The following is a 15,723-nucleotide window of genomic DNA, read 5'->3' as shown; positions in this document are numbered from 1 at the left end:
TTCCCAGGCAAGAATACTGGAGTGGGTTGCCATGCCCTCCTCCAGGGGATCTTCCCAACCAGGGATCAAACCCGTGTTTCTTGTGCTTTCTGTACTGGCAGGTGGCTTCTTCACCACTGTGCCACCTGGGAAGTCAATAATAAATAGAATTCTCCAGGAAAGAATACTAGAGTCGGTAGCCATTCCCTTTTCCAGGGGATCTTCCTGACTCTGGGATCAAACTCGGGTCTCTTGTGCCTCCTACATTGCAGGCAGGTTCTTTACCATCTGAGCCACCAAACCAAATGGGCAAGGGAATTTTCAAAAATTATCTAGTATCTGTGACAGTAAGTCCTTTCCAGTTGATTGCCAGGTGTCAGTGTAATCTGTTTAAAGGAAACCACTGTGAGATGAAGTATTTCCTGCCCTATCATCGACAAGGATGTCACAGCCTTCAGCTATTTTGGCCCTCCAAATGTGACTTTCTGAGCCCCGAGGGCACCCAGGAAGAATAATGTGTGCTATCTGGCAGCCATGGAGCTGCCACCACTCCCTGTGGTGAGCAAGGAACTAAGGATGTGAATAATCAAATCATAGGACACAAGTTTTAGTTAAAAACTAAACAGGTTGAGAGTTATGTTTCATTTCATGGGAATTTTTAGGGCTTCAAGCCCAGGAGACAGCGTCTCAAGTGACCCTGAGAGAACTGCTCTGAGAAGACAGGGAGGGGAGGGAGGGTGGGAAGTCAGGTAATATAGAAGCTTGCAACAAGGGGCAGGTAGTCTGAAAATCGAAAGATTATTGGTAATCAGGGAACACGTGCTGTAGTCCATGGGGTCGCAAAGAGTCAGACATGACTGAGTCACTGAACCAAACTGAACTGAGGGAAGACAAGATATCTCATTAAGGAATTGCACTTTTCTGTGTATGGGAAGATTCAAGAGTCTGGGCTCACTGAAATCATCCCTTTCATATGTGTCTCAGCTACATGGGACCACTGCCCTGTGATTTGATTATTTAGATCCTTAGTTCCTTGCTCACCATAGGGAGTGGTGGCAGCTCCATGGCTGCTAGATAGCAGGTATTGTTGTTCCTGGGCATCCTCAGGGCTCAGAAAGTCACATCTAGGGGGCAAAAATAGATGAAAACTTATGTTTTATAAGTTGAGACCACTTTTGAGAATCTTCCCTGAATCTAGTTCGATGTGCTTTATCGGGTCAAAGGACATTCATGAATTCAGCAAGTATAGAAGCAGTGTCTCCACAATGCCAGGCACTGTGGGTGTGGGAATGCCCAGGTGTGAGCCACAGACTCACTGGGCCAAAGGCCTCAGACAGCTGAGCATGCATGTGACTGTGGCAGCCCACTTCCCTGCATGTGGTGGCAAGAAGGGGCAGCCTGTCTGACTGTGATGATGGCCGGATGGGGGACGGGTGCAGCCTGAGGACAGCTCTGCAGTGCTGGTGGGAAGAGTCTTCCAGTGGGTGACACTGAGCTGAACTCTGCAAGTCCAAAAGCGGGTCAGAGGGAACAGTGTATGTGGAAGCTCTGGGGTAGGAAATTTGTGTTCAGGGGACAAAGCGAAGTCCAGTGTGTCTGGAGAGAAGTAAGCACATGAAGGGAGAGGGGCTGGAATGAGGCTGGACAGCCGGCTGGTTGGGGTGGTAACCCCCAACACAATGTTTGCCCTGTTCAGGAGTTTGCATTTTGTTCCACATGTAGTGGGAAGATATTGAGAAAATGTAATTGGGGACATGGCCTGATTGAATTCATCCTCGAGATGTCTACTGGCTATGACGTGAAGAGTGCAGGGGTGGGCCCAGGGGAGCTCAGAGGTCATCCAGGAGGATATTGTGGATGACCTGGTATCCATGGACGTGGAGAAAATGCTTAGATTTGAAAGATATTTTGGAAAGTAAGATACAGAGGAATTATTGATGGATTGGTTATGGGAATTAAAAGAAAGTGTGTGTCAGGATTTTGTGTTGGCTGAATCTGTCAGTGTTTATGTAAACTTGACGTGGTTGGCCAATATGAAACCATGTATGATGATGATTCAAGCTTCCAGCTCTTATTTTCACCTGCTATTTTTAAATCAACTGGAAAGTTATTTAACTTATTTAAACTAAACTGAAACAACAAACAAAAGCTATTCACCAACTTTTCCCACACCCACTTCTTGTAACCACATATGTGTTCTCTATATATTTGAGCTTGTTAGTGTGTGTGTAAGACGGTAGGTATTGCTAGGGGGCATCAGAGGGCAGACACTCTGAAATCATAATCACAGGAAACTAGCCGATCTGATCACATGGACCACAGCCAAATGCGGTCCACTGGAGAAGGGAATGGCAAACCACTTCAGTATACTTGCCTTGAGAACCCCATGAACAGTATCAAAGGGCAAAATGATAGGATACTGAATGAGGAATTCCCCAGGTCGGTAGGTGCCCAGTATGCTACTGGAGATCAGTGGAGAAGTAACTCTAGAAGGAATAAAGGGATGGAGCAAAAGCAAAACCAATACCCAGTTGTGGATGTGACCGATGATAGAAGCAAGGTCCAGTGCTGTAAAGAGCAATATTGCATAGGAACCTGGAATGTTAGGTCCATGAATCAAGGCAAATTGGAAGTGGTCAAACAGGAGATGGCAAGAGTGAACATAGACATTCTAGGAATCAGTGAATTAAAATGGACTGGAATGGATGAATTTAACTCAGATGACCATTATATCTACTACTGTGGGCAGGAATCCCTTAGAAGAAATGGAGTAGCCATCATGGTCAACAAAAGAGTTCAAAATGCAGTACTTGGATGCAATCTTAAAAGCGACAGAATGATTTCTGTTCGTTTCCAAGGCAAACCATTCAATATTACAGTAATCCAGGCCTATGCCCCAACCAGTAATGCTGAAGAAGCCGAAGTTGAACGGTTCTATGAAGACCTACAAGACCTTTTAGAACTAACACCCAAAAAAGATGTCCTTTTCATTATAGGGGACTGGAATGCAAAAGTAGGAAGTCAAGAAACACCTGGAGTAACAGGCAAATTTGGCCTTGGAGCACAGAATGAAGCAGGGCAAAGGCTAATAGAGTTTTGCCAAGAGAACGCACTGGTCATAGCAAACACCCTCTTCCAACAACACAAGAGAAGACTCTACACATGGACATCACCAGATGGTCAACACCGAAATCAGTTTGATTATATTCTTTGCAGCCAAAGATGGAGAAGCTGTATACAGTTAGCAAAAACAAGACCAGGAGCTGACTGTGGCTCAGATCATGAACTCCTTATTGCCAAATTCAGACTTAAATTGAAGAAAGTAGGGAAAACCACTAGACCATTCAGATATGACCTAAATCAAATCCCTTATGATTATACAGTGGAAGTGAGAAATAGATTTAAGGGACTAGATCTGATAGATGGAGTGCCTGATGAACTCTGGACGGAGGTTCTTGACATTGTACAGGAGACAGGGACCAAGACCATCCCCATGGAAAAGAAATGCAAAAAAGGAAAATGGCTGTCTGAGGAGGCCTTACAAATAGCTGTGAAAAGAAGAGAAGCGAAAAGCAAAGGAAAAGGAAAGATATAAGCATCTGAATGCAGAGTTCCAAAGAATAGCAAGGAGAGATAAGAAAGCCTTCCTCAGTGATCGGTGCAAAGAAATAGAGGAAAACAACAGAATAGGAAAAACAAGAGATCTTTTCAAGAAAATTAGAGATTCCAAGGGAACATTTCGTGCAAAGATGGGCTCGATAAAGGACAGAAATATTATGGACCTAACAGAAGCAGAAGATATTAAGAAGAGGTGGCAAGAATACACAGAAGAACTGTACAAAAAAGATCTTCACGACCAAGATAGTCACGATAACGTGATCACTGACCTAGAGCCAGACATCTTGGAATGTGAAGTCAAGTGGGTCTTAGAAAGCATCACTACGAACAAAGCTAGTGGAGGTGATGGAATTCCAGTGGAGCTATTTCAAATCCTGAAAGATGATGCTGTGAAAGTGCTACACTCAATATGCCAGCAAATTTGGAAAACTCAGCAGTGGCCACAGGACTGGAAAAAATCAGTCTTCATTCCAATCCCAAAGAAAGGCAATGCCAAAGAATGCTCAAACTACCGCACAATTGCACTCATCTCACATGCTAGCAAAGGGATGCTCAAAATCCTCCAAGCCAGGCTTCAGCAATATGTGAACCGTGAACTCCCAGATGTTCAAGCAGGATTTAGAAAAGGCAGAGGCACCAGAGATCAAATTGCCAACATCCGCTGGATCATGGAGAAAGCAAGAGAGTTCCAGAAGAGCATCTATTTCTGCTTCATTGACTATGCCAAAGCCTTTGACTGTGTGGATCACAGTAAACTGTGGAGAATTCTGAAAGAGATGGGAATAGCAGACCACCTGACCTGCCTCTTGAGAAACCTGTATGCAGGTCAGGAAGCCACAGTCAGAACTGGACATGGAACAACAGACTGGTTCCAAATAGGAAAAGGAGTACGTCAAGGCTGTATATTGTCACCTTGCTTATTTAACTTATATGCAGAGTCCATCATGAGGAACGCTGGGCTGGAAGAAGCACAAGCTGGAATCAAGATTGCTGGGAGAAATATCAATAATCTCAGATATGCAGATGACACTACCCTTATGGCAGAAAGTGAAAAGGAACTAAAAAGCCTCTTGATGACAGTGAAAGAGGAGAGTGAAAAGGTTGGCTTGAAGCTCAACATTCAGAAAACAAAGATCATGGCATCTGGTCCCATCACTTCATGGGAAATAGATGGAAAAACAGTGGAAACAGTGTCAGACTTTATTTTTTTGGGTTCCAAAGTCACTGCAGATGCTGATTGCAGCCATGAAATTAAAAGACGCTTACTCCTTGGAAGGAAAGTTATGACCAACCTTGATAATATATTAAAAAGCAGAGACATGACTTTGCCAACCAAGGTCCGTCTAGTCAAGGCTATGGTTTTTCCCGTGGTCATGTGTGGATGTGAGAGTTGGACTGTGAAGAAAGCTGATCGCCGAAGAATTGATGCTTTTGAACTGTGGTGTTGGAGAAGACTCTTGAGAGTCCCTTGTACTGCAAGGAGATCCAACCAGTCCATTCTAAGGGAGATCGATCCTGGGTGTTCATTGGAAGGACTGATGCTAAAGCTGAAACTGCAATACTTTGGCCACCTCATGCGACGAGTTGACTCACTGGAAAAGACTCTGATGCTGGGAAGGGTTGGGGGCGGGAGGAGAAGGGGACAACCGAGGATGAGATGGCTGGATGGCATCACTGACTCTGTGGACTTGAGTCTGAGTGAGCTCCGGGAGTTGGTGATGGACAGGGAGGCCTGGCGTGCTGTGATTCATGGGGTCACGGAGAGTCGGACACAACTGAGTGACTGAACTGAACTGAACTGAACTGAAGTGAACTGAGTGTGTGTGTGTTTTAAGACTTCACATGTGAAATCATTGTTTGTCTTCTTACATCTGACTTATTGATTTATTTCACTTAGCATAATGCCCTTGGTGTCCTTCCATGATCACAGTTGGGAGGATTTCATTCTTTTTATAGTTAAATATCGTTCCATTCTAGGTGTGCATACTATAGTCTCTTTATCCACACGTCTATCCTTCAGTGAACACTGAGGTTGCTTCCTATCTTGGCTGTTACACACAGTGCTACAATAAACTTGGGGGATGCATGTATCCTTTTGCTTTCTTTGGATAGATACCCAGCAGTGGAATTGCTGTGTGTGTGGCAGCTCTGTTTTTAGTTTATTGTGAAGCCTCTGGTACTCTTCTAAATGGCTGTAACCATCTCACATTCCCACTAATAGTGTGCAAGGGCTCCTGCTTCTCCATACCCTCGCCAATAATATATTTTTAAAGGTGTTTACTTAGTCTCTGAGTAATGGACATTCAGATTGCTTTGTAAAATATTTTTGCTTATTTTATATTTTTATTTTTTTGCTGTGCTGGGTCTTTGCTGCTGCATGGGCTCTTCTCTAGTTGCAGTGAGTGGGGGCTTCTCTCTCGTGGTGCACAGGCTTCTCACTGCAGTGGCTTCTCTTGTGGAGCACAGGCTCTGGGGCGTGAGGGCTTCATTTGTGGCACATGGGCTCAAGAGTCGCAGCTCCTGGTCTCTAGAGCACAGGCTTAATCGCTGTGGTGTGCAGGCTTAGTTGTGCCGTGGCGTGTGGGATCTTCCTGGATCAGGGATTGAACCTGTGTCTCTTGGATTGGCAGGTGGATTCTTAACCACTGAGCCACCAGGGAAGCCTCCAGCCAACACATTTTATTTGTGTTCTTTTTGGTGGTGGCTGTTCTGACAGGTGTGAGTGATATCTCATGGAGTTTTGATTTTCATTTCTTGATGATGGGTAAAGTTGAGCATCTTTTCATGTAACTATTGGCCATCTGTTTGTGTCCTTTGGAAAGACATCTTTCAGACCTCCTGCTCAGTTTTAATGGAGCATTTTTGTCTTTAATAGGTCAACTGTCTTGGTGGGGAAATTGGAGCAGAAATCTGGGAGCATCTCCTCATCATTATCCGCTGCCCCTTCCTGGCCCTTTCCGTCACCATCAGCAACCTGGAGCATCTGACTGAGTAGGCCTGAGCTTTAGTCTAGATAGAATACTTATCTGTTTTGAATGTTTGAATGTCATCTTTTCTATATGTGTTCTGGAAAGTTCCATAGCCACCTGATGAATCTCTTACCTTATCTCTGAATATTCAGGGAATAGACTTACCCTTCCTGGCAGGTGCTGAGCAAGGCCACACTCTGTAAAGGAAAAAACCAAGGGTTCCCCCAGCCGGATCTGCAGTTGAGTAGGAAATTTACCCCATATCTCAAAAAAGCCTTACCAGAAGTGATTTATTTTTCTTTTTCTTTGTCCTTTTGCAAAGAAATAAAATTAAAATAGTATAATGGCTCCCCTGGTGGCTCAGACAGTAAAGAATCTGTCTGCAATGCAGGAGACCCAGTTTCGATCCCTGGGTCAGGAAGATCCCCTGGAGAAAGGATAGGCTACCCACTCCAGTATTCTTGCCTGGAGAATCCCATGGACAGAGGAACCTGGTTGTCTACAGTCTGTGGAGTCACAAAGAGTCAGACACTTTGAGCAGCTAACACGCACACATAATGACACAGTCTGCCATGGACCTTGAGACTTCTTATGTTGTCCCAGTTTGCAGATGTTTAAAAAGATAGGGAAGCCTTATTAGTTGGAAGCCCCATATCATTTTTCCATTGTGCTAGATCTTTGCCCACTAACAACAATTATAGCAAAGACTCTGATTTGCCAAGTGCCTTTCTAAGTACTTTGCATATGTTGATTTGTCTTAAAGATGGCCAAAAACCCTTATGATTTATTATTTTAATTGCTGCTGTTAGATAGTTTTTCTGACTACTATTATTATTTGCTTTTAAATATGAAAAACGAGGCACAGAGAGATTTTGTGGTTCAACCAAGAGTCTCAGCCCATGGTAAGGAGGCTGGGATTCAATCTTAGGTCATCTGGCTCCAGGGCCTATTCATTTATGTACAAGTTTTAAGGCACATAAAATTTTCTGTGTTTTGAAGTACTTGATATTTCAGGAAGTGGTTCCATGTTCTGCATAAGTAATAGGTAATTTAAATTTTAAGGTGGCTACAATCTGTAAAACTGTACTGGAAACAAGCAGACAGTATGATTGAAAAAAAGTATTGCTTCTACAAGAAATGCCAGCGGCCGTGCCCGTTCCCACAAAAACTACTTGCTGATGACGCAGTCATATAAAGTGAGACTTCGTCGGTTTGACACATTCATAGGAATTTTGTCTCTTCCTTTCAAGTTATCCCATCATTGTGTGTCCTTTCATTGGGAAATTCTTGTTCTTCACTCCCAGTGCTCTGTGAAGAGAGATGCAGTGACTTAGAGAAGTACGTATGGTCAGTGAGGAATCATGACATTTCCTTTGACCAGTTTCACCTGTGTGCTGTGTTGACTATGGACCATGTGAGTGACACTTCTGCCATGTTTGTTCTGAGCAAAGACTATTATTTATGTCATATTGCAGAGCTGCCTGGGTGGTACGCATCAGAATTACAGAATCAGTACTTCTAACAGATATTTAGTTTGAGTTTTAAAAGTAGCAAGAATAGCTTCCCAGTTTTTATCTATTCCTTAATTGTGTATGCCTCTGCAAAGCTTAAAAGTGACTGAACTCTTTAACCTGAAGTTTTTTGGGTTGATTTTTCTTTATTCTTGGATGTTATCTTTGCCCGTTTTCCTTCTTCTCAGCACCCATGTCCATCTATCCACCTTTTTGGACACTGTCTCTTCTCTTAGTGCAGCTACAACTTTGTGTGGACAGTGTGTCATACACGTGAGAATTTGATCACTGTGAATTAGGTTAGACACGGAAAAAATGCTTTTCACTGACGTAGCAATCACAGTGTGATGTTTTGGTAGTAAATCAGTAAGGTGGAAGTCTTAAGGAGATCTCATTTGGGACTCTGAGGTTTGAGTGGGGGAATATTTCTTAATTTTCCTTGCATTATTTTCCTTTTCCATTTTATTCTCAGGATGGCCCATTAAAGCTTTGGTTGCCTCTCAAAGTGATAATTAGGCAATAGTTTTCCTCCCTTCCAAGACTGAACAAGTTAAATATACTCTAAAGTCTGTTGTCAGATGAAGCCTTGTAGTCTGACAGTTTTTAAGCCACATGCAGTTTTCTTTAGTTACAACAGTTGATGTCATAGGGAGTAGTTCCAAGTTCTGCCTGAATGATGTATCTGGATCAGAAACCTAACTTAGGTAAATAAATAGGATAATTCTGATCCTGCTGAGCCGCTGATGGCCTTCTTTTGCAAACAGTCAAAGGCACAGTTCCTTGGTCAGGCTTCCGAGGTCTTCCAGGACCCAGCCGCAAGTGCTTCCTGCTCATCCACTTGATGGATTTTACTGGACGCCCTCATGGTTTATCTGTAAACTGGAGTGTTTCACCACAGATGCACAGTACCAGTCGTCCAGACCCTGTTCATCTTTGATGATTTTTCTCATGGGAAATCTCTTCAGAATCCTCTGTGACCTGCTTAGCTGGAGGGAGTCTTCTGTCCACACCCGGATCTGTATTTCCTGTCTGACAGCAGTCGTGGTTGGCTTGTTGCTGAAGTTCCTTAACAGCTTGTCTTCTTACTGGAATAATTCCTTGAAGACAGATTTTCTGCCCCTGTGGTTTGTAACTAACTGGATCGAAGTGTTTGTTACATGATATAGACACCCAGAGTGAGCACATTCTTTGGGGTCTAAGGAGTTTACATATCTTGTCTCCTTTAACCTTTGCAACAGTAGGACGGATGCCTTACTGATACTCCCGTTTGACAGCGAGGGAGGTGGGCAGAGAGAACCTTACTGCCGAGGAAGCGGTGGGGCTGGGGTGCGGTCTCAGATGACTGCAGAGCCCGCAGCTTCATCGCTGTGTTCTGCACAGGCTGGCGGATAGATGCGTAAGTGAGGGCCTGAGTGAGACTCACGTTATGGCCCTTGGGCTGAGATGCAGTGACTTCTAAAGGCAGCGGAGTGAGTTCAGTGTGGTAATTTTCCAATAGGATTGTATTACAGGACTGTCTTTTTTGTGTGGCAATGGCTCCATCTACATCTAAAGAAAACTGAAATGTGGGTGAAATTCCCATGACCTAACTCACACCCCAAAACTGGAGTAGTGGTGATCACCCGCACATGGATAGCAAGCCTCCTTTCTCTGTGTCCGTCTCCTTTTCTCTTTTCTTTGCACCTTGTCACCAGGCATTTCAGTGCAGTGTCTACACAGTCCTCTGTTCTGTGTAGTTGGTTCAGGGCGGGCTGTCTTTAGGTGGCAGCGAGCACAGGGGTTGGGAGAACTTGGTGAGGTTGGCATGTTGCTCCAAGTGCCTGTCTGCTATCTCAGTGGCTATTAATGGATGGCTGGGAAGTGGATCCAGCTACTCTAACCCCGTGTGACTCCTGCAAAGGTCATGCTGCTGCATGAGTCTCCTTTTGCAATAGGAACCCAGCGTGGATGGCATTAAATGTGTATGTTGACCGTTGTGTGTGTAGCATGTGCTCACATGGAGTGTTTCCTAAAGCATCAGTGGTAAAAGGCATGGCAGCCTCCCTGAACAAGGAGATGACCCCTGATCTTGTGTAGTAGGCCTCAGGTGGACATGAGGAGGTTGGGTGGTAAGGCAACATGAACAGAAGCACCATCGCCATAGGCGTCTGTGCTGTGGCTCTGCTGTCACACGGGTGGCTCCAGAAGGGAAGGCTGAGTAGGTTTAGGGTCTGCCTCCATGTGAGGCTCATTTCTGGCCTGGGTGGAGTTCAGCCTTGTCACCAGCTGTCTGGCCACTCGGGGACAGCTGTCGGGACAGGGGTGTCAGCCCAGCAAGTGTGGGAGGGGCTGCCCATCTTTCTGCTGCCTGTGGGACTGTGCTTCCTGTCACCTGTGGGGTTGGGGACAGTGCGATTTGCCAAAACACCATCGTGGCGTGATGCTGTGTGCTTGTAAATGAAGGAGGCTGGGAACCTGTGACCTTTTATCTCTCTTCCCTGTCTCCTTGGGCTGGCTCATTAGTTGTCACACAGTGAACACCAGCTGAATGGAATGGTGTGGCCCAGCTTTTGGCCATGGAGTTGTTAAATTGATTAAAAAATGAAGACCTGTAAGCTGGTCATTCATCAGGCACATGGACAGTCGAGGCACTGGTCACAGGCTGGGTATTTTCCTAGGCCTGTGCCACATGTTGCCTAGCTTAGTCCTGATGGCAAAGGCAGTACTTCTTTCCATGGTGGAAATAAGGGCATGCAGGCTTTTGTAAGAGACTAAGAGCCCTAAGAAACCAAATGCATTCTAGTGACCAAACCAGGACAATTATATCTTTAAAATCATGATAGTTCCTGTTTTATTTTATTTAGGCAAGGCATTGTTGTTGTTCAGTCATCTAGTCACGTCCGACTCTTTGAGATCCCGTGGACTGCAAGTTGCCACTCTTACGTGGTAATAATAAGAGAACAAAGGCTAACGTTTCAAAGTAAGATATTCAAATACTGTTTGGTGAAAAGCAGTGTTTTCTGTTCAGCTGGTTGACTGGTCAGGTTGAGATGCTGAACTGTGGTCCAGGCGCTCACCTCCATTCTGTTGATTTTTACAACCTCAGTCAAAGCCTGATTGATTATTTTAATTGCAGTATGTTTGGCATAAAACCTTGTATAAGTTTAAGGGATGCAGCAGGTTGATTTGGTATATTTATTTTGCAGTATGATGGCCACCTGTGTCAAGTCTGAGTCCTCATCCTTTTGTGTGTGTGTGTGGTGGGACAATTAAGATCTAGTCCCAGCATGTGTATGGCTCCCCAGGTGGCTCAGTGGTAAAGAACTTTCCTGCCAATGCAGGTTTGATCCTGAGTCTGGAAGATCCCCTGAAGGAGGAAGTGGCAACCCGCTCCAACATTCTTGCCTGGGAAATCTCATGTACAGAGAAGCCTGGTAGGCCACAGTCCAGGGGATGCAAAGAGTCAGATATGACTGAGTGACAGTACACACACACATCCTTAGGATGTTTGGTGTTCATAACACAGCTTTGCTGTCCATAGTCACTGTACTGGGCATTAGCTCTTTAGGTCTTACTTCTCTCCTAGTTTAAAAAATCCAAAACCTTGTGCTGAGGCGTTTGTCTTATTTGCTTTTACTGCAGTCTGTAAGGTGGCAAGAGAGATACTTGGATCCTACGTTGTAGATGAGGAACCAGCATTTAGAGGTGGAATTAGAATTAGATCTTCTGATTCAAACTTGACTGTAATTTCCAGCCTAACAATTTTTTTCAACTATATTATTTGAAGTGGCTTTTTTTAGCCCTGAATTTCCAAACCTGAGTTTCATAACTTAGTAGGTATTTATTAAAACACATTCCCTATTGTCAAATAGGGCTTCCCTGGTGGCTCAGAGGGTAAAGCGTCTGCCTGCAAGGCAGGAGACTACTGCAGTCTGTAAGGTGGCGAGAGAGATACTTGGATCCTATGTTGTAGATGTGCCATAAGCAACAAAGGTTTACTGTATGGTACAGGGAACTATAGTCATTATCTTGTAATAACCTGTAATGGAAACTAATCTGAAAAATAATGTGTGTTTCTGTGTAACTGAATCACCTTGCTGTGCACCTGAGACACTGTAAGTCAGCTATACTTCAATAAAATATATATATATATTAGGGAAAAAGAAAAACCCCCGAATAAACCAGTTAGAGAATGGGCAGAAGAGATAAACAAACTTCAGCAGAGAGGTTATACAGGTGGTAGGTCAGCCCATGAAAGGTTGTTTAACAGCATTAGTTGTCAGTGTAAAGCATATTAAACTGCAATGAGATATCATTATACATCTACCAAAATGGCTAAAATAAAAGTGAAACCCCAAATGCTGAGATGCAGAGAAACAAGGTCACTCATGTATTATTTGGAGAAGGCAATGGCAAGCCACTCCAGTACTCTTGCCTGGAAAATCCCATGGACTGAGGAGCCTGGTAGGCTGTAGTCCATGGGGTCGCTACAAGTCAGACATGACTGAGCGACTTCACTTACACGCATTGGAGAAGGAAATGGCAACCCACTCCAGTGTTCTTGCCTGGAGAATCCCAGGGACGGGTAAGCCTGGTGGGCTGCCATCTATGGGGTCACACAGAGTCGGACATGACTGAAGTGACTTAGCAGCAGCATGTTGTAGATAAGGAACCAGCATTTAGAGGTGGAATTAGATTAGATCTTCTGATTCAAACTTGACTGTAATTTCCAGCCTAACAATTTTTTTCAACTGTATTATTTGAAGTGGCTTTTTTTAGCCCTGAATTTCCAAACCTGAGTTTCATAACTTAGTAGCTATTTATTAAAACACATTCCCTATTGTCAAATAACTTTGAAGAAATCTGTGTACATAGCCCCTTCTTGAAGACATAACCCTTCCAATGAGAAACCTTGAGGAAGCCTATTCATAAACCAACCCCCGCCCCCAACCCTGAACCTTTTCTTTTGAAGGAAATCTGCCAGCATTTCAGGGATCATAGTTTCAAAGGCAGTGGATTCATAGCAACGGTAGTTGAATCCAACAGATTTTACTGCAGTACAAGCTTTTGGAGAACAGGAATTTTAAATTTATATTTTAAAATATCTGAGGATAAATGAATGACATGGCTATCCAGAGGGCTTAAAGCAGAACCGAGTCAGTGGCCTGGGGAGAAGTTTCCTTGAGTGTTGTGAAGGTGACCTTCAAGTGATCTTAGGACTTGAGAAAGTCAGACTTGCCCCTTTCAGGCTGGCGCCCAAAAGCCAGGAACCATATTCATAATGAAATCAGTTTCACTTCTGGCGCCAGGGTGGAGGCTGAGTGTTCTTGTCTGAACTGAGTTTGCATATCTTTTAGACACCCCCTCACCTCTATCCTTATAGAGAATTGGCCCAGCTGCAAGGTCTCAGGAAATATAAGAACTCTGTGGCAGGCTTTTGGTTTTTTTTCCTCTCTTAGTAAATCAGGGACACTCTTGGTTAGTACTACGCTTGCATCAAGCATTTTAGATCAGAGATAGCTTCAGTGTCGGGGTTCACGATCATGACTCTGAAGCAAAGGATAGAACTTCAGATGAAACAGAAATAATATTAAATTTTTCAATTTTATTTTAAATATAGATTGAAAAGTTTGGATTCCCTTCCAATCTTACCCTTTCACTTTGAGAAATGGTCCAGCTTTATGATACCATGTTTGAATTCTGGAAAAGTCGTCTCAGGGCTCAGGTAAACCGTAATTCTGCAATTATTTTTGAATTGATTATAGTGGATGGTAACTGCCATTCAGAGATGAGCTATCACCCTTCCTAATCGTCTGCATCTGATCTTTGACTATCATCAGTGGATTCTTTACAAAGTAAGGTTGCTCCTCCGCTGACGGCCTTCCTGCTCACAGTCTGTGTTTTCCTGTAACTGGGCGGAAAGCCCCTCACCTCCTGACCTTGCTTCCTCTTCTGCTTTCTGGGACGGGACCGCCCTTCCGTCTCCCGCCCTGGGCGCGGGGCCTGCTTTCTGTTCCCGCCTTCCTTCTCTCAGGCCCTTCCTTCTCTCTGCCCATCTGTGTTTGCCTCCGGGCCGGTTTTGCTGCACACTCTTCTGTTAGGTTCACCATCCCATCAGGTTTATGCACCAGGAACGATGGGGAGACAGTTCACCCCCTGTTTGCAAGACACTTGTAACTCTGTTCATGAGACATATCGTCAAGAAGCCCTTGGATTTTCTTGCATGATTTTACTGAATTTTGTGGCATTCCTTTTCAAGGAGTTGTATCCAGAGGAATTCACTCATTTTGAGAATAAAAGAGTCATTAGGAAGATGGATGCTAGAAAGTATGAAGAGAGCTTAAAGGCAGAGCTGACCAGCTGGGTGCGGAAAGGCCACACCAGCGAGGTAATTCTCACGCGTGTTCTGGATGAAACATCTCTGCGTTCTCGTCTCCTTGAGTCATACTGTGCAGTCCCGACTGCTGTCTGGACTTTTTAATCTTCAACCTCCATGCTAGGGTTTTCAGTGGATCGTGAAGTCCAGTGGTTCTGAGACAGACCAGAGAGAAAGGACCTTGGTCCTTGACTTCTCCCGTCCCTACCCCCGACATGTGCTCTGAGTTCTGATGGATGCAGGGAGCCCTTCCCATGGACCAGGTCATGATGCTCAGGCAGTGTGGGGCTGGAGTTACAGTGATAATAGCTGAGGAGAGCTGTTGACTTCTTTATCTCTTTCTCAGAAAGCTTTGTTTTTTCTTTTATGACTTTTGTTTTAATTTGCAGAAACTATTTTTGTGTTAAAACCTTAACCCAGGATCATATGAGTTATACATATTTATTTTAAGTAAGTTGGTGATCTTTTTTATTTTGGTGTTTGCTTTGTTGTCATACATTGAAGTTTCTGATTTTTGGGGTGTGACACATATTAGACTTCTCAGGTGAGCTTTTCCCATTATTTTTTAACTAAGATTATCTCCTCCTGCTCAGAAACATAGTTTTATTTTATTCCAATAATTTTGCCAAGAAAAACCTTTAAAATATATTTATAAGATATTTTTACATGATAAGGAGAGAAACTGATTCACCCTATCTGCTGCCACAGTGAAAGTAGCATTGTTTACCAAATAATCCTCTTCCTGATTGATTTGTGTTACCTTAAAAAGTCGCATGTTAAATTGCACCTGTGTACATGGTTATTACTGTTTATCTTTTTGTTCTCTAGCGTATGTCTTTAGTTTTTTGCAATGTTTTATCTTATACTTTCATCTTTATTATTTTTGTTACATACTCTATTAAAGAACCAGAGGCATATAGATTAGGTAGCAATGAATATGTTTTATCAAGAAGTAGGAACTGAACTGAACTGAACTGAAGGCACTCCTGTCTTCATTGTGCAGAACTTAAAATAATTTTGTCTTCCCTGTTGCAGGCCAGAACGGTCCTGAGACGTGTTCGTCCGTGTTCATCCTCCTTCAGTCTGCCATCGTTTGGTTGTTGGTTCAGAAAATATGGCAATTATGTTTCCACTTCTCGTTGAAAAGCTAAGGGAAATGGGGAAGTTACCTGCACTGTTTTTTCTGTGAGTCACTTAGTTTGTTTTTTATTAGATGCATTACTTTAAGTATAAGAGTTATACAAACTTGACTGTTGTAGTGTTCAATACGATTTTTGGTTCCCTTTTGTTA

The 15,723-nt window shown here is 43.6% G+C and overlaps 1 protein-coding gene across 1 annotated transcript in view; it reads left to right on the top strand.

The window, feature by feature from the left end:
• The window catches only part of LOC129557430 (putative ATP-dependent RNA helicase DDX60), a 60,548-nt gene that overhangs the window by 12,714 nt on the left and 32,111 nt on the right, over nt 1-15,723 (top strand). The window contains 8 exon segments of the mRNA XM_088838343.1: nt 6,473-6,588; nt 7,629-7,674; nt 7,676-7,772; nt 7,871-7,980; nt 13,677-13,781; nt 14,316-14,444; nt 15,468-15,527; nt 15,529-15,621. Of these exon segments, the coding sequence (XP_088694469.1) occupies nt 6,473-6,588; nt 7,629-7,674; nt 7,676-7,772; nt 7,871-7,980; nt 13,677-13,781; nt 14,316-14,444; nt 15,468-15,527; nt 15,529-15,621 (756 nt within the window).

Source organism: Moschus berezovskii, chromosome 7 (assembly GCF_049115385.1).
Source record: "Moschus berezovskii isolate FMDL1 chromosome 7, NW_MosBer_1.0, whole genome shotgun sequence".
Taxonomy (NCBI): domain Eukaryota; kingdom Metazoa; phylum Chordata; class Mammalia; order Artiodactyla; family Moschidae; genus Moschus; species Moschus berezovskii.
This window is presented reverse-complemented; position numbering and strand designations above follow the sequence as displayed.